A 27895-nucleotide genomic window follows, 5' to 3' on the forward strand; every position below is an offset into this window, starting at 1 on the left:
GGAACCTTTAACAAACATCAAGAGTACCATATTTCAAATACCTCTTACCGTTGTGTGGCATCTTCTGTAAGACTCCAGCTTTCTACTCTGCAGGAGACCACTAAAGACGTAACATCCAAGAATTTTGATGCGTATGTTGACTCTACCCTGTATACTACTATAGATCATATTACCCTGTCATCTGTTATTTCTCTATATTTCTTATACAGCTTAAATATATATCTTCTTCTCCAGATACCGTTGTCACAGAGTACACCAAATGTCTTTTTTGTTTGCTTAATCCAGGCATAAGCTTTCCACTATTGCTTCGGTCTTAATTGTATTCCAGTTGACATTCTATGTTTTTTTAACCACTTTTTCTCACACACACACGCGGCAGTTATAATTACGTTTATACATCTCTAGTTATTATTGTTTTATTAACAGTGGGAACACAATAGATTTTTGTAAGGTATATATTACAAAAAATATGGGAGAAGTTCCACAAGATTACACTACAAAAATACAATTTTAAAAATTCATACAGGGTATTTATTTCGGATAGGAATGTATGGAGAAATAAGGAGTACCACAATCAATAGGGTAATAAAATCTGTATATAGATTCATGAATAGAGGGGTGTGGGGGAAGAAATATACTCCAGTAATCCAAGAATTAGCGAAATCTTTGCATTTAGGAGAAACTGCACCGTCTTTCAAGCGAAGATTTATGTGGTACTGCAATGTGCAAGGGAGATAATATGAAAGTCCTTAAAAAATAGCAGATCCCAATATTTTCTATTAGTCAAGCGACACTGAAGGCACTGACGTGTGAAAAAGTGACGTCCGAGCTGGTAAGGGATTGTATAAAAGAACTAAATAAACTGGGAGACCGGAACAAGGTTGAGCTTGTCTCGGTGACAGGGCATCAGGGCATCAAGGTAATGAAAAATCAGATCAACCAACACATGGAAAAATCTGCGGGGCTGGAAAGAAAAAGACAAAAACTATATAAGCAACCAAGAGTAGACTCTGGTGTATTTAGGACACACCAAGCAAAAGATCTGTATAAACTTCTACACGGTGCAAAAATTCTATACTGGGTGTAAGAAACAATAATCGACAGCAAACACAATCAGCTTTAGCTTCAGTAATAAAGGAGGAGATCGTTGGATGATACAGACCCATAGAGAAAAAAAATTGGGAAACTTTTATATTTTTTAAATATTTCAAAATTTCACGTTGTTTTTCTTCTTTCGTTAGTGTACGCTTGTTATTCTGAAAGGATATGTTTTATATTAAGGATATTGTTTGGTATGGTATCGCCTTAGCAAAAGGAAATGGATTCTTTATTTATCTAATGGATGTAAGTTATTGGAGTATGAATTATTCGTTATCACAGTCTTATTAGTTGTTCGCGGTGTTTGATTAAAAGTGATAATGAAATACAAACAGTTTCTATAATCTTTTGACTTGTTAAATGTTTTTTTCCAGTTAAGTTAGTCTGCCATAAATTAAAGATGTGTTTATTCATGGAATAATTTTATGGCAATTTCTTGAAAGAATTTTTACCTTTCATCTAATATAGCTTTATTCATAAGTACGTCGATTGTTTAGCTGACCTTAATTCCTACGTATGATGTATATATATTTTTTATTGACAGTAATATAAGTAATACAATAATCTTATTTGAGGTTGCTACAATGCGGTTAGCGTATTTAAGGAGACATACATAGTCCAGAACTACTTTTAAATTCTTCTTCTTCTTCAGTACCTTATCCGGTCCGGATGTTGGCGATCATCAAGGCTATCATGGTTTTGTTGACTGCTCTGCGAAACAGCTCCGCTGAGGTCATCCCAAACCATTGTCGGAGATTTTTTAACCACGAGATACGACGGCGTCCCGGTCCTCTTCTGCCAAATACTTTACCCTGCATAACAAGTTGAAGAATTCGATATTTTTCTTCGTTTCGTATCACGTGGCCGAGGTACTCAAGCTTACGTTGTTTAATTAAATTAAGCACTTCTTTTTCTTTTGTCATGCGCTGTAGGACCTCAACGTTGGTGACATGGTCCACATAAGATATTTTTAGTATCGTTCTGTATATCCACATCTCGAAGGCTTCGATTCGTTTTTCAGTGGCTTGCCTCAGTGTCCAGGCTTCAACTCCATATAGTAACACTGGAAGAACGTAGCACCTCACTATCCGCATCTTGGTTCCCAAACTGAGATCACTGCAGCACAGCAAGGATCTCAACTTAATAAAAGTAGACCGTGCCATTTCAATTCTGGATCTAATCTCTTGAGCGTAGTCCCATTGTACGTTGAGGGTAGTTCCGAGGTAAGTGAATCTGTCGATTCTCTGGATCTCTTCGCTACCTGCCATTAGTGCCCCGGGATCTAAATTTGTACGGCTGACAACCATGAATTTAGTTTTCTTAATATTAAGGTTCAGTCCGTATGTTACACTTACAGTTCGCACTCGGTCTAGTAAGGCCTGCAGATCGTTTAGGCTGGTTGCTAGTAATACAGTGTCATCGGCGTAGCGGATATTATTGATATATTCACCGTTCACTCGGATTCCCATGTCTAGGTTTGTGAGGGCTTCATTAAAAATCTCCTCAGAGTATATATTGAAAAGAGTCGGCGATAGCACACATCCTTGCCTTACTCCTCGCATGATCTTGACTTGGTCGGTCAGCTGGTCTTCGACCTTGACTTGAATACGCTGGTTCCAGTATAAATTCATGATGATCCGAATGTCCTTCTCATCCAATCCTACTCTTTGTAGTGCGGTGACCATCTTCTGGTGCTGACAACGGTCAAATGCCTTGGCGTAGTCAATAAAACAAATATAGACATCACAACTGACATCGCGGCATCTCTGAAGTAGGACTTGTAAGGTGAAAAGTGCTTCACGTGTACCCATAGAATTGCGGAATCCGAATTGCATTTCACCGACATTTTCTTCGCATTTCTTGTAAATTCTGGCATGTATGATTTTAAGAAAAATTTTAAGTGCATGACTCATAAGACTGATAGTTCGGAAATCTTCGCACGTTTTCACAGATCGTTTTTTTGGTAGCGTTACAAATGTTGACAATAGCCATTCCTCTGGGATATTACCGGAATCGTATATGGCGTTGAACAGTTCAGTTAACTCCTTCGTGCTCACTTCACTCATCACCTTAATAAGTTCAACTGGTATTTCGTCCGGACCTGTAGCCTTACCATTCTTAGACTGTTTTAAAGCAACCTTTACCTCGCTTTCTAGAATTGACGGCCCTGTCATGCAATTTATTTCCGGAAAGTTGCCGCGGTCGTCCCAGAAAAGTTCTTCGATATATATTTTCCAGGTAACCAACTTCTCATTCACTGTCGTCGCCAGATTACCGTCTTTATTTATGAGGAGGTGTGTGTTTCTCCTCTTGTATTGACCAGTGGCTTCACGAATCCTTCGGTGGATATTTATATGATCGTGTTTCTCTTGGAGCTCCTCGATTAGTTTACATTTTTCTTGCATCCATGTCTCCTTGGCTCTTCGTATTTCTTTTTTAATTGTCTGGTTGGTTTCTTGGTATTTCTTCGTGTCCCTGTTTTTCAGTAATCTTCTTTGTTCCATCATCTGCAGAATGTCGTCAGTCATCCATTCTTTATTTTTTACTCTTTTTTTCTTTCCCAGATGTTCTTTTCCCGCATTCAGCATGACGTCTTTGATATAACTCCATTTTTGTTCTACACTCTGTTCTTGTTGTTGAGCCGTTTCTAGTTTTTGTCTCATTGTATCTCTCACATTCTGACGAACTACGGGGTCTTTTAGAGTGTCATAATCCAGGTTCTGTTTAGGTTTATTTTTGATGAGTTTCTTTAGTTTGAGTTCTATCTGGCCCACTAATGGGTTGTGGTCAAATGAGACGTCTGCTCCTAGGAAGGTCTTCGCCGAAGTCAAGCTGTTCTTGAATCTTTTGTTAATGAGAATAAAGTCTATCTGGTTTCTGATGATATTGCTGGCTGTATCTGCAGGTGACTTCCACGTATAAAGTCGTCTCGGGGGAAGTTTAAACCACGTGTTAGCAATGGTAAAATCTTCTTCCCGGCAAAATTGTATGAGTCGGTTTCCTTTTTCGTTTTTCTCGCCTAAGCCGTGTTGTCCGACGATGTCTTCTACACTGCTTTTGCCAACTTTGGCATTGAAATCACCCATGATGATGGTTAGCTCGTTCTTCTTGGTGTATTTTAGTGCTTTTTGTACAATTGCGTAGAACTCCTCGATATCCTCTTCTGGTTTTTCTGATGTTGGAGCGTAAATTTGAATGATGTTCGTATTAACGGGTCTGCCTTGCAGCTTCATCAGAATGACCCTGTCAGAGAGAGGTATCACGCTGATCACAGCCCCAACGACCTTTTTGCTCAGAATCAATGCTACGCCATTCCATTGATGTGGTTTGTCGTTTCCCGCATAGTATACCATATGCTCATCCACACAGCACTGTCCCGAGCCTGGCCATCTCATCTCGCTGATTCCCATCACGTCGATATTTAGTCTTTTCATTTCTTGAATGGTGTTGTGTATCTTTCCCCCTTCAAACATACTTCGAACATTCCAAGTACAGATTTTTTGAACGTTCCACGTGCACACTTTATCTTTATTAGTGTTTAAATATTGGTAAGTATTTCGTGGGTTGACGACCTGGAAAGCCTTACATTTTTGTGTTCTTCCTCCCCTGCCGGATCTTGGTATCCGAAGTCCATGATCAGTATCTTCTCCAAATTGGTTTACATTAACCATGATGAATGAACTAGCGGCTATTTATGGGGTGGTTTCCCGTTGCCTTCCCCATCGCAGTGTCACAACCGATTGACTCATAATGTGAGTGGCGCCTGTGAGTATCTAGAATTAAGCCTGCAGGATTTTTTTTTTATTTTCCCACAGCCTTAATCCAGTAATGATATTACTGCTGCCTAATGTCATGTCCTCAGTTGATCCGCGGGTACTTATTTGGCTAAGCCTTATTGGTACCTGTCCTGTATATCTACAGGAACTCCCCTATCAGCCATTGGGACGCGCCGTGTCGGGGTTGAGGACTTCCCCGCCCAGTCTGTCTTGCGCAAAGTGCTGAAGGACCCCCTACTTAATTCAGGGTCCCTCCTCTACCCAAGCTGAGACCGGCACGTACTTTTAAATGCTGTTGATATTTCTAAAATGGCTGATGCTTCTTGTGTCAAAACATTTCATTTCTAAGAAAGGTGTATTTTAAATTTGTCAGGTCTGTCAGCCGGTGCTAACCTCGATTGAGTTTTTGATGCATCAGTAAAGATATGTTGGGACTTTGTATACTGTGGATATTATTTCATGGTATGATTGATCAATATTTATTGGGTTTGTTGATGTTTTATGATAACTACTAAGAAATGTATTTTACAATAATTATTGATGGACTAGTTGCCGAAGGGTGAAAGTTTTGGATTCATTACAGGTAGGACTGAACTGGTTTATAAGGTAGCCACTGTATTTTAGTATTTCATCAACTTACACGGTGTCTGTAAATTTATTTGTCTATTGATTCAAAAATTTCATATTTCGAATAGGCAAATCCATCATAATCAATAATGCTACAGCCCTATAGTAGAGCCTTGACCTTTCCAAGTCTATTTTGCCTATCTATTTTTCCAAGTCTATTTTGCCAGTCTATCTATTTATTTCCAATATTTATATTTTTATTTAAATTCACATCCATCCATATTCATATCTTTAGGATTCAACAATAAAGCCATATTTCGGAAGCCACAATTTTCTTGCATTTAGCGTCTACGAGAATTAACTTACACCCGCAGATAAAGTCTAACGTCTTGCTGTTCTCCACCAAAATATCTCTCTTGCTCTTGCTTTGAGAAACGTCGTTTTATTTTTTTATAACTGTTTTATTATAACAACTTGAGAACCAATGATGAAAAAATGATGAAATTGTAATGAGAATAGAAAAAAAAACAATTTTATTTTTACATACAAACAGTTATAATTATCCTTCTTTGGAATGACGTCACTAAATTCTATTTACTTTTTTTACTTTTCACGCATAACTCGAGTTCGATTACCCACCAAGGAGAGATTGTTTTGTTTTTTAATCCATTATAATAAAATATAATGATAATCAAAATGAAGTAATTAAACATACTTATATGATAATACTAAAAATGTAAAGCATGAATACATACTATATTATAGTTAACAAATTTTAAAAATTACTAAAATCAGTAATCAAAATTTTTAAAGAAAAAAATTACGATTCTTAAATTTTAAAGAACTCAAATGTGTGGTGTTATTATAAAAAAATTTAACAATTTAGTTATAAGCAGACACAAAATTTCATTAAACCCATACAATAATAACGCCCTATAAGAAGCATTCACTTGTGTCGACATTCCCAAGTGCTACACACCGTTTTTTTTTAAATCATTTATCTTTTATTACCAAATTTTAGTAGTGATTGGGATTATATAGGAATGATTGTGAAATAATTTGTAATTTCTTTATTTTCAGTTTACAGTTCTGTAAAATCACCGAATGTTTTCATAATTAAATTCTGGAGTATCGTTCATAATAATTGAATAATTATATTCATTTCGCCTTTTTTAAATGAAATTATAGGGATAAGCAAAAGAACAAACAAACAAAACAGCTCTTAATTTATATTGAATTATGTTGATTGATTAGATATAAGTGCGCCTATGCTTGATAACTAGATACAATTTATCGTTCAAAGCTAATATTAAACACATTAACGACACATATCCAACTTGTTGAGAATAAACAATACAATGGAAAGCGCTTCAAATGAAAAAAAAGTTAATTATTTACTAAAGTACTTTTCAGTTTTGGGTATTACAACCCGTTATCCAAAAAGCAGATGGTGTAAAGTATACGCGGTATTGTTGCTCATCTTAACATTATCGATATCCTGTTTTTGCACCTATATGAAGGGAACTCATATGAAAGCATATGAAAAATATCATTTTGTCATCAAAATCGCCGATGGAACAAGCTGTATGATTCTTACATTTGGAGTTGCTGCTACAATAATCAACACTAAACTCATATATGCAGATAACTTAAACAAAATCTTGCACAGGATTAAAGTATTTGATTTTGTTGTAAAACCAAATTTGCACTGTGGACTCTGTCTGGCGATTTTGTTGGTAATGCACTTTTTTCTAATGAGCACTACTTTTTTCGATGCGTATACTTGGAGTACCTCAGAATCATTTAAAGATTACACATATTTTATAATAAGGGACATTCAAAATATTCAATTATCAAGCACTATTTGTTTTTGGATGTGGCTTGGCTCTGAAATTAAAAGACGATTTAAAGTTTTAAATGACATTCTAATAGACGAACCAATATACCAAGAGACCAATTTTAACTCTAGTAACTGTAAACTGGAAGGACACGATCTTCAGAAAATGGTTAAAAAATTAAAAACTGTCGGTAGACTGTATAATAATATGTGCGATACTGTAGAGTTGGTTAATGAATTATTTGGACTATCTATTATGTATTTTGTGATATTTGCCATCTGTTATGTTGTTTCGTATACCTCTGTCTTGGCGCTGGTAGCAGTCGGTTCAGGAGAAATAGCTGTTCTGAACAAGAAGGAAAATTTGAGAACGCTGTCTCTTGTTTGGATTGCTGAAAATATGGTAAGAAATATATTTTAATTAAAATAAATTATTTTATTTCATACAAGTAGTGAACACAGACTTTATTTATGTATCCTTTTGACTTAAAACATGCGATATTATACAGACCTCCTCTTCACCCCTAATTTTTTCTATCTCACCCGCTGTGTTCATACAGCTCGAAATGGTGTAGTTTTATATACAAGGTGTCCAAAAACTCTCCTGATAAACGAAAACTGTAGATTCCTCAGATAGTTTTAAGAAGATTTAACCCAATTCACCTAGTCCAAAAATGCTTCCTAATGGAGCTAGAGCTCTTTGAAGATGGCGCCTTGTAAGTAGTTTTTTTAATACCTCCAGAACACTTCTATATAGAAAAACGAAAACTAATACGATTATTTATCCTCCAGAATTCAATCGATTTCAATAATTGCAAATTTTTGGTGCCGTTCATAGGCGCCCGTTTTGGGTAGGTCAACGGTTATTTTAACGCATAACATTTTGATCTGTAACTTTTAAGCATTTGCGATACTAGATTTTTAAATTTTCAGGTATTCTAGTACTAAAAGGTACTCGTACTTTAAGTCTGTAGGTTACACCGTTTTCTAGAAAAATCGATTTGGAAATTTTTCGTTTTCTCGTCATAAAAGTTAAATTAATAGGTACCTTAATTCATTTTATAAATTACCCTTTGTTTCAATAAATGTAGCACACAATTCATATAAAAATTTTTGGAAAAATAGTAGAGAAACCATTTGAAACACAATTTTATTAAAAGGTTTTTAAAAACAAAATATTTATTACGACGGAAGGAAACTACAAGTAACACAAACGAACATAAATCAAAGGCAGATAGTAAAAAAGGATGATCAATGTGATGATCACTAGTCTCTATGCATAAATTTCCCATTTTGCAACGCCGAATTCTTGTAAAAATTACAAAGTTATTTCTAAATTCGTTACAAGCATCTTGTATCCTTAGCCAGAGTTGTGCACGATTTTGTAACGGAATGGAATAAAAAATGATTTTATATATCCTCAACTATAATAATCGCAAGGATTTAAATCCGGCGACCTTACTGGCGAAGCAACTGGGCCGCCTATTCCAATCCAGAGGTCTTTGTAGTTATTGTAAAGAAAGTCTCGTATATTCATGCTAAATCTGGCCTGACAGCAGTCACGTAGAAACCAAGTTTTGCCAAATATTTAGAAGCACATCATTTAAAAAATCAGGTTAAATATATTGCAGAAAATGTGAATAATCAGCACCATTTAAACGAGCAGGCAATTCCACGAGTCCAAGTAGATATTCGTCAACTACTCCTATCCAGACGTTTATGCTAAACCTATGCTGCTGCTTAAATTCTTGACCAACGTGGGGATTATTACCAATATTAATATGCATTGTGTATGTACATTAAAAATTAAATTTTTTGTGAATGTAGCTTCGTCGACAAATAAAATGTGTCCGAAAAATCTTCATTTTGATTTGTCTGATTTGATAACCATACAGCAACCTCTTCAAGAGCAGGAAAATCTCCTTGTAGCAGTGCTTATACCTTTGTAAAATAAAATGGATATAAATTTTCGTTAAATAAGAATCTTGTGGAAGATTTTGAAATTGTGGGATACATGGCAGATAGTCCTCGATCGCTAATTATATAACTGATATATTATTATAACTTAATATACAAATATATATATATATATATATATATATATATATATATATATATATATATATATATATATATATATATATATAAATATATATATATACATATATATATATTATATATATATATATATATATATATAAATATATATATATATAAATATATATATATATATATATATATATATATATATATATATATATATATATTGTAACGATTGGGGTTTATAGAAAATAATTTATAAGTTATATACTACATAATATTAGATATAACAAGTATTTGGTTATTTTAAATAAGTTATATACTAGAGAATTTAATAAAAATTATTTATGTGAGGGTATTTTAAGAAATTAGCATATAATAATTGTAAAAAGTTGTATTTTAGTAATTATAATGTGGTAGATAGATTTAAGTGAGCCATGTGCATAGGCAACCAAAAATACTCTCGAGTGATTGACAGATAGAAATTAATCATAATTGGGAATATAAAGTGGGGTTATAATAATATATTGTTTGAATTGTGTATTTTATTAAATTAGAGTGTTAGTTACTAATTTAATTATATATTCTGATCTGAAAAGCCTAAATGTAAACAAAATTATCAATAAAAAATGAACGAATTCTCCAGAATGCAGAATTTGACCATTGTTTACGGTCGAACATTCTCGAAATAATGATTATGGCGGTGGATCGAACAGATATTTTTTCGAGAACATCTATATCGAAGAAATAGAACAAATTGGAACATGATCTCTTACCAGATGGTTCTGGAATATCAAAAAGGATATAAATACCCGTGATTTGGATTCAAGATGCCAGTTTTAGGAGTTTTTAGTCAGAAGTCAAGCAGTTTATTATGAAAGTTAGTAGATTAGTTAGTGAAGTCAATTGTTCACAGTTTTAGTAAGTCAGTCAAGCAGTTTAATAAGAAATATGAAAGTTAGTTGGAGATAGTCCAATTGTTTATTATAGTGAGTTAAATGAAGATTAAAAATTAATCATATATTTAATGCACATTTATAATTATACACAAATAATTATTGAAGATTATAAAAGTATATTAGAAGAATATTGGATGGACATTGGAAGGAATTAAAATTATATTATGATTGGAGATTAGTATAAATCAACTTATAATAATTGGATATTGGTATATTGAAAAGAAGAATAAATATAAATGGTGTTTGCTGGTTTGGTTGGTGGTGTATAAATGCTGGTGAAGAAAACTATATCTTAAATTGGTAGAAGCTGATAATTGGAAAAAAGTAATTTCACAAAAACAAGGATAACCGAAGTACGAAGACATTCAGTGGTGATTAGAATCTATATAGTGGAAAACAGTTTATTTAGGCATTCAGTGAAAGAAAGGTACAAAATTTTGTTAATATAATTTAGTTAGTGTTATAACAATTTCAATTTTGAAGATAGTTTGTTTAAATTTTACATTGTCTATAGAATTTAATTAGTTTTATAAGAGTATCAATTTAAAGATAGTTTATTTTAAATTTACATTGGCTAGGTTAGATATATATGTGTGTTTCATAATAGTTATAATAAAGATAATTTAAAAAAAGTACTTACAAGCTAATTCTTTGAGAACCGCGATAAAAACCCTATATATTATATTATTAAAAATACTCATTGCTCATCATTCAAACAAAAAACACATCATAACAATATATATATATATATATATATATATATATATATATATATATATATATATATATATATATATATATATATCCGATGGTACAACGGATAACATCTTGTTTTTGCCGATGGTAATATGGTTGCGATTTTTCTGTCGTTGTTAAAAATAGTCTCTATTTTGTTTTTTTCTTAGCACTCTGCTGATTTTGTCTGTCGTACCCTTTATATAGGGCAGGGTAGTTTTTCCCACTGGTTTTTCTTTTTTTTCTGGATCTTTGCTTTTGTTTCTGTGCCCTTTAAATCGTAGACATGGAAAATTCATTTTTTCTTAGAGCCGTTTTGACTTTGTAGATTTCTTCGTTCTTATGGTCCTCATCTGTTAGTTTCATCTGCCTGTTATTAAGGTTTTTATTACCGAATTTAATTGGGCAGGATGATGGTGTGAGTCTGCGTGTAAGTATCTGTCAGTATGGGTTGGTTTTCGGTATAATGTATGTCCTATGCTTCCGTCTTCTTTCTTAATAACTAGCACATCTAGGAATGGAAGTTGTTGATCATTCTCCCGTTCCATGGTAAACTGTATTTTTGAATGGATATTATTAATGTGTTGTAGGATTTTATTAAGTTTCTCTTCTCCATTCAGATAATAAATGTGTCGTCAACATACCTAAGCCATAGTTTGGGTTTATGCTCTGCTGTTTATATTGCTTTCAATTCCATATCTTGCATAAAATGGTTGGCTATTACGGGTAACAGTGGTGAACCCATCGGTGCTCCTTCGACTTTTTTGTACCTCTGGTCCTTGTAGATGAAATAGGTATTGTTTAAGCAATGCCTCGTCAAGTTTAGTGTATCCTGTGGTATTGGATATTTTCTACGTATAATTTCTAGTGATTCTTCTACTAGGACATTGGTGAATAATGAGATTACATCTAAGATCACTAATAAGTGTTCAGGTTCAAGAATAACGTCCTTTATACGGTCGATAAAGTGGCTTGCGTTCTTGACGTAAGAATCCGCTTCCTCCGCATATGGTTGTAGCTGGTCAGCAAGAAATTTTGCCAGTGATTGTAACGGTGATCTGTAGAGCTGACTATTCTCGTGGAATGAGCTGGAACTGTTGTTCTTTCTTGATGTTTGACGCTTGTATTTTGGCTTTCGTTGTTTTCTCCAGATACGTTGTTGGGCTTGTTGCGATTTTTTGATATGCACTATCGTTTATAATTATAAATATTATGACAGTAGCGTTGCCTTATCAGCTGAAAGTACGATAATGTGTTTGTTTTTTTGTATATTCTGCAAGGCTTTCTTTTCTTCATAAGTTAAATTCTTTTTCGGAGGTTTGGCTGTTCTTAATATTTGTGATACATCTTGTCGAATAATCTCGCCTGTTTCTGATGGTAGTTTAGTGATAGTCGTTTCCACTTCGCTAATGATACTTTCGACGGGAATTCGTCTTCCTGCAATACCAAAATTAAACCCTTTGGAAAGGACACTATTTGTAGCTTCATCCAAAGTAAGATTTAAGAAATTGTAGACTAAATTACTGGATTCTGTTGTTGGTAGTTCCTTATTCTTAGGTCGTTGTTGTAGTATCAATTTCTCAAACTTTTTGATTTGTTTTCTTTTGGTGATATCCTCATCTGTCTCCGATTGAAAGTTTGTGAGTTTGTCAAAGATGTTTCACAGAGTCGGATGTACTTCGTTACTTATTGTGAGATAAAGCTCTAGCAACTCTGAATTTACTTTATCGATGTCTCGTCTGGAGTCTTGAATCGCTTCTCTAGTAAGTGCTAGACTCTCCCTTTTTAAAATATTCTTAGTTGTGTAATTATTTTTGTGGAAACCTAACTTCATACAAGTGGGTATTATGGTCTGCCGCGATGAAAGCGAAAATATATATATATATATATATATATATATATATATATATATATATATATATAAATATATATATAGTATATACATATATATATATATATATATATATATATATATATATATATATATTCATATATATAATATATATATATATATATATATATATATATATATATATATATATATATATATATATATATATATATATACCCGGTTTATTCTACCGTTCCATTAGCATTTTTTTAGCATATAGTGAGTCGTAGCTATTGGGAAAACATTGCTATTGGACCATAATCACTTAGTAAAATATTGATATTTAAAAGGGTTCTTTATATTTTTGCTAATAGTTTCATTCTATGTATTTTCTAGATGTATTTATAAAGCATTAACACAGTGGAAGAAAAAAAGAATAACGTATAATTATGTAAACATGATGGAATTCAATTTATAGTTTTGAACATTGTGTTAGAATTGATGAAACGAACTCCACACTGATTCTAGACTCTAAAAATCCAATATTATTACACAGATAATATTGGTCAAGCAAAATATGATACGTCTTAAAATTCTCCGCCACTTCCAAAGGCATTTGTAACTTTCAATTAACTTGAGTTAATGAATTATTCTTTGATATCTGGCCTTTAATATCTATCTATTTTCTATATAAATCGTCTATTGTATTACAGTAATTTTGCGAGGCACTAACAGGCGTTTATTTATTAAAGTTATGCTTTAAATTGTTATTATTAATACCAGATATAAATAGAGTGTCATTAATTTGAACAATACTATTTAGTTGAGATAATCTACCATTTTGATTAAGTAATTGCGATTCAAGTAGAGTTTTATCATATGAAATAGTTGTTTTCTTTATTGTTCCCGTAGATTTAACTGCAGAAACGTAAATTCTTTTAGAATTTATACACTGGCTTGCAGTAGTTCTTTGATTTATATTAATACTGTTTAATAATATTGTTTTCTGTATGTTGTTTTGATTGGATGCTTGGGAAGTTAGCCGGATGGTATTGACTATCTTCTTTTCTATAGTCTTTACTAAAGTAATTTTTTGGTGCTAGTTGTGCAGCTTCATAAAATGATATGTTTTCGTATGCCATTAACTTTTTATTAAGTAAGTTATACTCAGGACTCTTACAATATATACACACCGTTAGGCATTTTGTCCACAAACATGATGTTTTGGTTTAGTTTTGCAAAGAATCTTATGAATAATGTTGAATTTAAGATAACTAAATTTTATCTCTCTTGGTAATATCTTACCATCAAAAATTATCAGAATTGTGTCTGTAGGAGCATATTGAACCGAGTTATCATCGTTAATAATTTTCCTGTTTAATCTTTTGATTTTATCTTCGGTTAGTGACAGGTTAACATCTCTGATGATTCCCTTACATGTTATCTGATTATATAGAATATATATTTTATATTTATCTTTAAGATTGACAAAGTTAATAATAAAATTCTTAGCCGCTTCGCTGTATGTGAAAGCAACACCAATTTTATTTATACCTTTGACTTTAACCTCCAAGATATCTTTTAAATTTAAATTAAAGAAGTCATTTGCTATTTGCAAGTGCAATTATATTTGCCTATTTTGGATTTTTTCTTGATTCCTTCTACTACAACTAAGTATGGCCTTACAGCATTATTCTTGTATCTGTTGACGCTTTGATTATATTTTTTTTCTCGTTATCAGACTTATCATTTATTATCGCATTATTTTCATTATTCGAAATATCCATATTATCGTTTTTAATATTATTGTTGATCGCTTGCAGATCAGGTGTTTTTTTCTTGTCGCCATGCAGTGACATATCAGGAACTGATCAAAATTTTAGTAATATAAAAAAAATATGTAATGGAAAAGATTTACCAATGTTCTATAAGGTATTTTATATATAAAGAGTTATATATAAAAGTACATTAATTATCTCTATCTCTCAAGACTCTTGTCTGAAATGTTAACCCAGCCAGTAAAAATCGTAGTATATTACATTGTATATCAGAACTGTTGTTTCTACGCTGTAATTGTGTATTAATTTCTTTTTAGTTTACTGTTGTAAGTGCAAAGATATCCAGTATTTAAATTTATCGCTAGAAAGATTATCGATTATTACGAACTGTCTATAAAACATATTAATCAGAATAAGGTTAATGTAAATGTAGTCCAATTTTTGACAGATGTCAGTAAATAAATAAATAAACTTTATCAGTATATGGGAATTAGAAATTAAATATAAATTAAATTGCTACGTTTTTTCCATAAACGCTGAAACTTCCAAATTTTTAAGCGTAATTCGTATTTTTCTATGCAGCTGCAGAGAATCGCATTCATTTATAGAACAGTGAGTGATACAAGTGGTTTAAAATAAAGTATTATTTGTCGTATAATCCTTTATAAAAGACGTTTACAAACTCCCCGTCGTTTTAAATAAATATCTTAATAGTATTAATAATAAAAACAATGTATTTAGTAGCAGTACTCAAAATGCCTTTTTAATTTTTGTAAAAATGCATACGTGTTTAACTCTCATTGACCTTCCCTTTTAATTAATTTAGGTACAAATATCAACATTAACAATCACTTTATTTGTAAACTCTAATTTATTGTACTAAGCATATTTAATAAAATTAAAACTGCCCAACTACAATTTTTATTTATTTATAATTTTATCGAACAATTTACTGAAACAGTGAGCACCATCACGTGCCGAAAATGTATTCAATTACATTACAATTTCCCTAATACACCATAATAATATAATTGTAAATTGAACAAATTATTGATTTATATTAATACTGAAGTGATGTATGTTAGAATATTATGTTTTCATTATCCCATACATACATTATATGTGTTAGACCATAAGATTCGAAATAATGAACAGAAAAATTAAAATTTCTAAATCTGTCGAACATATTTTCTTCTACCTTAGTCTTCTAGGTATATCAATCATTGATCCAAACTCTAAATCAAAAAAAGTTTGGTCTGTGGTTGTTATATGTGCATCCACGGCAGCACATTGCTATTGTACGTACATAAAACTTACAAAACCAGAACTTCTGAATTTCGATACATTTGTAATCGTGACAGAGAATATTGTCTGTTTATTAATGTATTTCTCTGTTACAATAAATATGATAATAACAACTTTTCAATACCCAACCCACCTCGAGAAGATCTTGATGCAATTAACAGAATTCGACAAAAGAATGCTTCCTTCAGCCAATCGTAAAGTGTTTGTTCAATTTGCTTCCTTTTTTGTTACATATCATTCAATAATACTATTTGAGATATTGCTAGACAGCTTTATATGGATCCATGCTCTCTCATTTGATCTTTTTAAGTATTTTATCATAAAATATATACATAGACTTCTTCTTAATCTTGTCATGGTTATATGGTTTAGCCTTGCATTAGAACTTAAAAACAGATTCAAACGATTAAACTTCCTGTTAAAGAATTATAGTGTTAACTCTACATTTAGAGTGTTAAATTTTTTTAATAAAAGAACCCAACTCAACTCCGATAAAATTGTGGAAAACCTACAAAATATTAGAAAATGTTATACTTTAGTATGTGACACCGTTGGATTAGTGAATCAGTTGTGTGGCAATATATTATTAAATTTTGTTCTTGTTGTAATTGGATTTGTTCTCGATTACACATCAGTATTAATCCTAGTTGTGACCTCACGTGTGCCAAATGCTGAAGGACACACATATGTGTTAACAATTTTAGCTTGTATGTGGATATTAGATGATCTTGTAAGTATACTAGTTTTCCTACTACCTTAAATATTGAGTTTTATTTAATAATAATATAATATTATTATTATGTTTTTATATTTTTCACGTCAAACACCTTAATAATTATCTTTACCTATGCTCTCACATTTTGGCGCCTAATGGTAACACCACTAGACATTTCCTAATATATCAATTCTTAATTTTAAAATTTTTTGTTACTCAACTCATTTACATAAGTATTCTTATTTCCTGTACATGTACTATTTGCCTTTTTTTTTAACTATCCAACATTAATTGCCGTACATCATAGCCGGTAATATGTCAGCTTCGTAGAATATTTCTTTTAGTTTAAAATCTTTCTATGACACAACACACCACGTGCCTTCTTGAATTTTACATATCTCTTTCTAATTAAATAGTTTATCTCCAAAAGGTCTTAAATCCTTGAAATGGACAAATTCAGAAATCATAGATTTTTATTAAAAAGAGTATCTTTGTATCTTACTTACTGGAAAAACATCCAAAATAAAATTAATATCTACCTGTACCCGTACCCACACAAATTACAGTTATATGCATAACATGTTGCATACCATTAAGACAGGTTTAAAAATTAAAATCACCTAAGATGGGCCTCTAGTATTTCTTAAAAAGAAACATGATATTAAATACACCTAATTACTTTTTAATCATAGGATTTTTTCTTTTTGTTCTCTATGTGCCAGAGTTAAAACACACTAGTAAAAGATGACAACAAAATTTTTACTACTTGTACCTAAATTTTAAAGAATTTTAAATGTATTTTGTCCACTATTTTATATTTTATGTGTGTTGTTATTAATGTTGAGTGTCTATGCTTTTGTAAATAATCTCAACGACTAGTAAGTTGCACTGAAGATTTGTGATATTTTATAAATATTTACACTTCTTTCTTATTACAGTGTCTTGAAAAAGGAACAAAACGATTCCGAAAGCTAGACGAAAAGTCATAAGAGTGTTTCATTAACATCCCGGCCAATTTTCTGACTGCAACCCTAATAAACTGTGTTGTTTGTATATATATATATATATATATATATATATATATATATATATATATATAGTTATCTTTATGATCCAATAAAAATGTAGGTTTCACTTTTGCCACGAATTTCTTAAAGAAACACACAAAACTAACTAAGGTTTTTGCTATAATATATATATATATATATATATATATATATATATATATATATATATATATATATATATATATATATTGTAAAAACTTCAGAGTTCAGAACTTTGTTGGTCTTCAGCGGAGAACCATCTAAATGAAGCCAAATGTTCGTTTAAATTTTTTTAAATATTCATATCTACGAATATGAACATTATTTTCGGCAAAGTTTGTGTGTTGTTTTTTGTTTTTTGTTTTTTCTTTTTTGGTTAAGTTAGTTTTAAATAATGAGTAAAGTGTACAATAGATATATGATAACATCGATAATATACTACATATTGAGTTAGAACTGATGAAGCTTTAGAAATATAAAGCGAGACGTCTTCGATAAACTTATGAAGTAGTTGACTTCTTTTTTTATTTGCCAACCTGAATGACCGATTAAACCTCTGAATTCACTAGTTGAATACTTTAGAAATATATACCTATATATATATATATATATATATATATATATATATATATATATATATATATATATATATATATATATATATATACTGTCCTAGGAGGAAAATTCGTTTAAACTTCCCTTGCTCGAATCGGTATCAATAAAGTGTTATGACTCATTTCGGCCTATCCCAGCCTCATCAGATACTTGGGCTGATACAAATTCAAACTCGGAAAGTCCAACGAATGTCTCCCAAAATTTCACCACAGCAGTGGTTAGCATGCAGAGGCGCCACCTGCTTTGGCGGCTATGAACGAAACGAATATATAATAATATCGTTTTCTGTCCTCTGGGCTATGCAAAATATGTAAAAGAATAGAACTTCTAGCAAAAGCTGCTATCGCTTTGTTGATTTAAATGGCCAAATATATGGCCTAGGAGGACAAATTCGTTAAACTTCCCATGCTCGAATCGGTATCAATAAAGTGTTATGACTCATTTCGGCCTCTCCTAGCCTCATCAGACACTTGGGTTGATACAAATTTTGGGAGACATTCGTTGGACTTTCCGAGTTTGAATTTGTATCAGCCCAAGTGTCTGATGAGGCTAGGAGAGGCCGAAATGAGTCATAACACTTTATTGATACCGATTCGAGCATGGGAAGTTTAACAAATTTGTCCTCCTAGGCCATTAGCTTCCTGTTTAAATCAACAAAGCGATAGCAGCTTTTGTTAGAAGATTAATTCTTTATATATATATATATATATATATATATATATGTAAAAGAATAAATCTTTTAGCAAAAGCTGCAAGCTGCTTAAAATTAATATTAGAAATACCTATGTAGACATGTAGGTTTTCTGGTTTAACTGAAAATTTGTACAAGAAATGCATAAGTCGACTTAGGCGAGATTTAAATTTTTAATGTCAGAACTGCCTATGTCCTAATATTCACTTCTTGTTTAAATGTATGGTTTTTGCACCGGCAACATCGCAACGTTTGCTTAAGGGTTATTTTATATTTGAGATTTGTGTAGTGTATCTATGTTAAATTTGAAAATTATAAAGTGCTCAATGTGATTTTAATTTTTGCTATTGATTAGAAGTTATGTTTGTGACTAAATTAAGTTCCGTATAAAAAATTAAAATAGATAAGTGTATAAAATGTATTCACGGGGAGAAACTTTATTGCAATAGTGTAGTGTATAAAGAATTCTGATAATGGTAAGTTGATATAAGTACCATTCATTTAGCCATTGATTATAAAAGTTTTAGTTAATATTATACAATTATTAGGCTAGCAGCCTGTGCCGTGTACATTCCAGTCATTTTTTTTGTACATAACAACCTCTCTTCACAGCTTTGTTTATAGTTTAATACTTACTTAACTGCTTAAATATAAAAAAATCTCTATATGTTTTTATTTAAACATATTGCATCAGGAAAAATTTACATCCATTTCAAAAAGTATGATTAACTTATTTATTTTGTACCAGGCATATCCACAAACCAAGTTTCACCAGGTAATACCTATGATGAGAGTACTCTGTCTACTTCCACTGGATTATATTCACCATCATTAGATACTAAAACAAACGAAGGTTATGAGGACGCTGACGTGCACAATAATTTGTATTTGTCTGATAGCTCAAATGTTTATGAACCATCCCATGAGTCGTCATCTGGTGATGAGTTAGTTGAGAATCCTTCCAATACTCGCATAAAAAAGGCAATGGAAGAAATTTATTGACAAAAAAAAAGAAAACAAGGAAGAGAAATAGAAAGCCAAGTGGTTGGCAGAGTAATAAGCGCCGAGATGCAAGAAACAAGACAATTTTCAACGTCAAATAAGTTTGTTCCTAAAAAATTTTTAAATCCTGATTGCTCATGTATACGAAAATGTGCAGAGATACTTCAAGACAATATTAGACTAAGAATTTTTCAACAATTTTATGCAATAGATGTAAATTATCAAAATCAGTTTATTGCTCAGAATTTTAATGGAGTTGAAAGACTTGAACGAACACAATCTACAGTCAAGCAAAAGACAGTTTACAATTTTTTTTTCTAAATAATGAGAGACAAAAAGTTAAAGTTTGCCGTACTATGTTTTTAAATACTCTCGATATAAAACCAGAAAAAATAAAAGTATTAGCTAAGAAGAAAAGAGACTGTACAAGTAGTATCTGCCCTGAAGACCAAAGAGGAAGGCATGAACAACAACAGAAAGTCACTGACGAAACAATTACGATAATAGAATATTATCGTAAAAGTAAACAATTACGATAATAGAAGTATCATATTAAAAGTTTTTCTTCGTATGTAAGCTATTATTCAAGATCACATATTAAAAAAAAATATTTGTCTCAAGATCTAAATATTTCGAAAATGTATTGGTTATACAAAGATCATTGTAGTTCCCACAATGTAACACCTGAACTAGAGTCATTTTATAGAAAAATGTTCGCCGAAAAATTTAATCTGTCATTTCACCCTCCCTCTAATGATACTTGTGGAACGTGCGATTGGCATAATTCATTAATTAATACAACTGATTTGCAAGAATAAGCAGTTCATAATAAAGAGAATTATTTTGCCATGGCAGATCGAGCATACAAGGAGAAAAAACTGATAAATTCCGAAGCTGTGATTCTGAAAGTATTGCATTTTTGTCATTTCATTTAGATAAATGCTTAGCTGCACCCATGTTTCAAAAAAATATTTTATTTTATAAAAGACCATTATATACTTTAAACCTCACTATTCACAGTTGCATAAATAAAAATAAACATGCCGTTTGTTACGTTTTGGACGAATCAATAGGCACTAAAGTAGGACAAGAAATAGCATCCTATTTGAGACACTATATCCTCTCCTTACCGGCAAATATTAAGAAATTTAACATGTACAGTGACTGCTGTTCAGGACAAACAAGAAATACTTATGTTGTCTCTTTTGAGAGAAGATTTAAACAGAAATGGAAGAGATCTTGTGATCAATCATAAATTTCTTCAACCGGGCATACTCATCAAAAAGCGGATATCCATGCAGCTATTGAAAAAGTCAAGAAATATACAACTGTCAAAATAGAAGTAGCCAGATACTGGGCGAACTTAATTAGAATGGTTCCGAGAAATCCTTCTATTGAAGTTATAGAAATGGAACAAAAATATTTCCTGAATTTCTGACACATTCTGAAAAGTCACTACGTGCATCGCAAACTAAACACTGCAATAAAAATATTTCCTGGCTGTACATAAGATGGGTACAGCATCCCACAGATGCACTTTTATAAATCTGTTATAAAACTTCATTTGATTCATATTATTTTAAGGTAATGGCTTTATTAAGAAAGAAAGCAACATGTACTAGAAGTTTAGCTCAACTGCCTGGGCTTGCATCAACTAGTAGTCCATGCCAAGTTACGCTAACCCCACTAACCAATCAGAGAATTCCACTATCAGACAAAAAAATTAAAGACTTCAAGGACTTAATGCCTTACATTTCTATAGAAAGCAGGTACTTTTATAAATGTATTTTTGCTAGACCAGCATCAGCCAAGCTGTAGAGGATGAATATTTATCTAACGAGCGCATATATGAAGATGATATGTAAACACCAGGAATTTACTTACCCATCTTTATTTTTAAGTAGAATATGTATCACAGATACTTTGTATTAAATTGCCTATGTCAATACACAATTAATAATTTACCTAAAATTTTTATTTCAAGAAATGAAATAAAAATAAATAAAAAAGAAAATAATTTATTATCTCAACAAAATCACATGATCGGTGTCAAAAATATATTAAATAAAATATTTGTCCAACAACACATTTTTAAGGGAGACAAATTTGGCCTTATTGAAAAACATCAAATTTTGACTTAGACACTTCTTATACCAAGCCACACATATATGTATAGATAAATAGGACACCCTTTATAACTTATGTGTCCTTACTGCGTGTCTGTTCGTTCGTGACAATTACTGAGTTATTATCTAAATATCTTCAATGATTAAATATTAATTAAGAATTATACAGTAACCATTTGGTAATTAAAGATTATCTCTGTTCTAATGATGAATTACTTAAATGAAAGCTTTATTTATTTTTTATCAAATAACGACCCTATTCTGTATTAGACTCCCTAAAATTATGACCGCTAAAGTTGACATATCAAAATTTGTCCAAGTCATATTCTTATACATTAATACTTTTGGTATTTCTACTAAAAATTCCACATCCAGATGGAAAAAACTGTATGCTATTACTGTTTTAATTATTTCAACTTTAATTTATGGTTATTGTACTTACAGTAAACTAAAAGACCCAGAATATCTAAGTTTTGATCTATTTGTAAAAATTATTGAACAAATTCTAAGCTTTTTCTTATGTTTAGCTATGATAACAGCAATAACTATAACCAATTTTATACATCCATCACATCTGGAAAACGTTTTGAATAACTTGGAAGCATTTGATAAAAAAATGACACAGATCAGACCAAAAAGAATTTTTATTAATCTTTGCTATGTTTGTGTCGGATATCACGTAATCTATGGAGTTATCATAGGGTTTGAGACTTACTCTTGGGTCAACAGTATATCGCTGAAATTATATTATTATATAATTATTAGGTATGTGCAAATGCTGGTCATAAATTTGGTTATGATAATTTGGTACTGTTGTGCTCTGGAAATATCTAGCCGCTTTAAGAAATTAAGTTTTTTATTATTAAATTTTTTGAGAAATTTTCGATTCGAGAACAAACTGAATAAACCATTTTTGTGTCTCAATTATACCGACAGAGCTATTGAATACATACGAAATATACGAATGAATTATATATTGTTATGTGATACTGTGTGTTTAGTTAATGATCTTTTGGGAACATCGTTGGTAAATTTTGTATTAGTTACAATTGCACTTGTGCTTTCCTATACTAATATTATGATAATAGCATTTTTTTCAAATTTACCAATAAGTAACGAAGTGGAGGGATTGTTGAAAATACTTGGGTGGGTGTATATTTTAGATAGTTTCGTAAGTATATATTTTTATTTATTTTTGTGGTTTATTCTTATTTTTTGTTAGCGAATATATCGAAGCATAAAACAAACAGTTAGAGAAAACTGCAAAATTGACTTAATGGAACTCTGCAATTTAGCCATCCAGTTAATTTTATTTAAAGACATGAAACTTTTGAATGGAATTTGTGAAAAAGTTGTTTTTTATGTATATTCTGCATAATTTTTGTCAAAAAACTAAACTTAAAAATGGTATCCATAACAGCAAACAACAAAGAATATGAAATATTACTTCCGTAGAGACGTAAAAGTAACTATCGATTTGCAGTGTCCATTTCCATAATGCAAGAACAATATAATTACTATTTAAGTATGCAGTCTACCAGGTAGCAGTTTTTCACAGATATAATTAATCAAAACAACTAGAATTGGACAATCATCTAAAGATACAGCAGAGAATATGAAACTTATCAACATCCCAATAAAATTATTTAATTAAACAGTAGCCTAACTTTACATTGACTGCGTTAATCGAGAGATGTTTGGCTTTTAACCAAAGTATATTGACGTCTGTTTCATAAATTATAATAGGGATATCAGCACAGACAGATGATGAAATTCTTGATAGCAAAACAAATAGACCACAATGACCTTCAAATTATAAAAAATATATACTATAAATAACGAGCAATATCATTACCAATGTACACTAAATGAAAACACATTAGGAGGAATCTAAATCAAAAAAAGAGTGAGACTGAGTTGCGTGCTGTTACCACCTCCGTTAGTTAGTTCAAGTAGTCAGCGTTTTTTTCGTCTTTGGGCTAGTCTGAGTTTGGTTCCTGTAGCCTAGGTTAACGAAAGTGTTTCGGCGCTGTATGTCATGTCATAACCTAAGTATTTATATTTATAAAATAATCCTATTTTGTTGCTGGACTTCTGGATTTTAGATGCGTACTAGATTTATCATGTAGTGTATCTTTCCAAAGTTTGTGTTCAAACCAACTTCATTACTGGCAACATCTAACTCAGTAAGCAAGGTTCCAATCTCTTTTAAGTTACCTGCTACAGAACAATGCACATCGTAGGTGGTAGAGTATTTCACCGTCTCCATTGATTCCTTTGGCTTCAACGGAGAGATAAGTGTCTCCTCTAAGTCTTTTGATTTTTGTACATTTTGTATTTTTGTGTAGTTTTTGTAGTCTTACGGTCATGGTTGTATTATTGTATATATTGTCGCAATTTGTTTGGACTACTGATAATATATGCAACTTTCCTTCTCTATCTATACAAGGATTTTTACAGCTGTCGCCGCCTTCCTTCTTTCAGCCAACGTCTCCAGTCCTTTCTGTTTTGCCATTTTCCATCTCTAAAGTCGCGTCTCCTGCCTATTGGGCTCCAATCCGAAATCTTTGCTATCCACCTTATACGATCTATTCTTCTCGCATGTCCATACCAAATTAAACGTTTTTCTTCGATGTAGCTAAGTATGTCTTGTTCTACTGCCATTCTTCGTTTTATCGCTCTTATAACACTGTTAATTTCCATCGTATTTCTAACGTTTTGCGAAATTCTGCAAAAGTCAAGACCAATGGTCGGTTGTATTCAATGGTTTTTCAAAGTTTTTTCTAAAACTTGCCTGTTCTCTAGGTTGGTAAAAATATAATTTTGTTACCAGTCTGTTTGTTAATATTCTTGTGAATAACTTGTAGAGGTGGTTTAATAGGCTTATGCGTCGGTAATTATCGAGGTCTGTTTGATAGCCCTTTTTGTGAAATAAAATGGTAAGTGCTCTATGCTACCTTGTATATGTTTCAATTTTTGTAGACATAAGTTGAACAATTGATTTATATTCTCTAAAAGTGTATTTCTTCCGATTTTTACGGCTTTTATAACAATATTATCTTCCCCGGGGTTTTATTTCTTTTTACTTTTTTATTGCGTTCCTTGTTTCGTCTGTTGATATATCAGGCATCAATTCCGGTCAGGCATGATTGACTAATGCATACTCTGCAAGAAATTATGAGAAGGACTATCGAGCAAGGTACTGCTGGAATAAAACTCAACGGAACCACAACTAACAATAGGTATGAGAATAATAATTCTATTTTGGCTGAAAGTCCCGCAGATTTGCAGATACTAATAAAAAAGATAGTTCATCATTCAAAAAAATATAGCCTTTCGATAAATACCAAGAAAAAAAAATTATGAAAGTTTTAAAATAATCATAAAATCATAATTAAAGGTTAACAGTTAACAGAAAAACTTTTGAACAAATGAAGAATGACAACTATCTTGGTACTATAATCAATCAGAGGAATAAAGCTGCTCCAAAGAACTGACTGCGCATAAAAAGTAAATATACAAATTTTTACAAACTCATAAAGGTGCTTCGTACAAGTGATCAAAAACTGCATTAAGAGTTAGATTGGAAAGGTGTTATATGTTCTCGACACTTATACCATAACTAGTGATCTAAATTATGAAAAATTAACCTTAGGACACCGATACAAAATAGGCTCGAAAAATCCGTTGCTCACTACTGTTAGATTATGGACCTGGTCGTCCTTAGAGTTGAGTAACACAAATAAGAATAGATATAAAAAACAAAAGAAAACAGTAAACAGCTCTTTAAAAGAAAAAGAGCGCCACTGTTTTTAAATGTCAGAATCCCAAAAAGACAGAATTTTGATTTCTTTGAATCTTTGACAAAACAAAGAAAAAACAAAATATCATTATATTAAACAATGTAAGATTTACTAAATCAAAATGTATTCAAAAATATATGCATATCTTATATACCACAAAATTGTTACATAAATTTTTCAGATAACGTAATCAGACAACGTGATCAGACAACGTGATCAGATAGAATAGTCATGCAATCATAGTCATATAAGTCAATAATCAAATAATCTAGATAATTATCATAGTGAATGAAAAAGTTGGTTATCATACCAATTATATCAAGTATCATAACTCTATAAAATATTCAATTCAAATATATCAGATAAAATATTCAAATATATCATATATTCATAAATTTATATCAAATAATATAATGAAACAAATCAAATAAAATATAATATTTAATCATATACAGTGAAAGGCTAAATTATGGAATATTATCATTATTTCGAGAAATGTCGAGTTTTGAGGGAAATCCCGAAACAGGTCGATTTTTGTTATAAAATACCGATGTTATAACGTACATGGAGTAGGGATGATGTCACCGGTGTAGGTGTAATATTTTTTTAAGGGTGCAAAAACAATTTTTTTTTAAATTAAATTGAACTAAATTACAACTAATGATTTAATTCATAATGTACTTTAAAGTAACCAAATTATGCATAGGTAACAATTATTTTAAATTAAATGTTCGAAATGCCATCCAGCGGTTCGTGCCATCAATTATCCATCAATTATTTAATAAAAGTAAAACGGCTAAAGGCTTTCGAAGCTGATAACACAAATTCCGATAATTTCAATTCCGAACAGATGCCGGCATCAGGCAGGACTGTATAATCTCTCTTATATCTGCAGCGAATACAATATACAAAAGGTACTAGACGGAAGGAGGGACGGAATATCCTGTAACCTAAAATATGCCGATTACACATTATTAATCGCGTCAAAATAAGAAGAAATGGAAACATAATAAGACGTTTAGAAAAGAAAAGCAAAAGTACGAGCTACAGCTAAATAGGAGCAGGACAAAAGACATGCTCTGCCTGGATTGGTAAGGGGTGAATTTAGTAGCTCTATAACCGATGCGGCCAGTCCCAACCTCGGATAAAAGAAGAGGGATAGAGGAGTAACACCTCTTAAAAAAACCAGGGTTCAGCTGATAGCACCCTGTGAGGGTCCCTGGCCTGGGGTACAGATAAAAACCAGTCAATGGTCTCGAAAGCAGAGGATGGCTGGAAAAGTCACAATGGTCGAGAGGGCGGAAGAACCAAAAGCGTCTGATCCAGATCCAGATCCAGATCCAGAATGGGCGGCTGAAGAAAAGGTCCTCCAAACGAGGGTTGTGGCGTTAGGAATTAGCAACCTAACACACAAAAAAACATAATGGTAAGAAAAACAAAAATTGCAAGATAAAAAAGCCAGTTTTTCGGAAGACCCAGACCCAGGGAAAGCAGTGAATACTGTAAAATCCCTGAATATATATATATATATATATATATATATATATATATATATATATATATATATATATATAAACTAAGGTACACTCGAAGAGTGGTGGGTTTTTCGGTCAAAGTGGAGAAATAAAAGACAAAGACGATGGCTACTTCATCTATTTATTGAATAATAATTTCAATAAATAGATGAAGTAGCCATCGTCTTTGTCTTTTATTTCTCCACTTTGACCGAAAAACCCACCACTCTTCGAGTGTACCTTAGTTTATATTGGATTGACGGTCGTACTCCTTTTCTCGATATATATATATATATATATATATATATATATATATATATATATATATATATATATATATATATATATATATTGATTTATAGTATCAGTAATCGGTCTGTAGGAAATAAAACTCTATTTGTTCTGTCTCAATATTTCATCACGATTTTGTGACTTCTTCAGAAGAAAACTGTAAATT

The 27895-nt window shown here is 31.6% G+C and overlaps 1 protein-coding gene across 3 annotated transcripts in view; it reads left to right on the forward strand.

Annotated features, from left to right (window-relative positions):
• Positions 1–27895, forward strand: part of LOC140439259 (uncharacterized) — a 242768-nt gene that overhangs the window by 166522 nt on the left and 48351 nt on the right. The window contains exon 1 of one of the 3 annotated variants that reach the window (XM_072529066.1): positions 6930–7681. The exons of the other annotated variants lie outside the window; for them this stretch is intronic. Within the exon in view, the coding sequence (XP_072385167.1) occupies positions 6956–7681 (726 nt within the window). The 5' untranslated portion in view covers positions 6930–6955. Of the gene's footprint in view, positions 1–6929; positions 7682–27895 lie in introns of those variants that run through there. 3 annotated transcript variants of the gene reach the window in all.

This window comes from Diabrotica undecimpunctata, chromosome 1 (assembly GCF_040954645.1).
Source record: "Diabrotica undecimpunctata isolate CICGRU chromosome 1, icDiaUnde3, whole genome shotgun sequence".
In the NCBI taxonomy this organism is placed as follows: domain Eukaryota; kingdom Metazoa; phylum Arthropoda; class Insecta; order Coleoptera; family Chrysomelidae; genus Diabrotica; species Diabrotica undecimpunctata.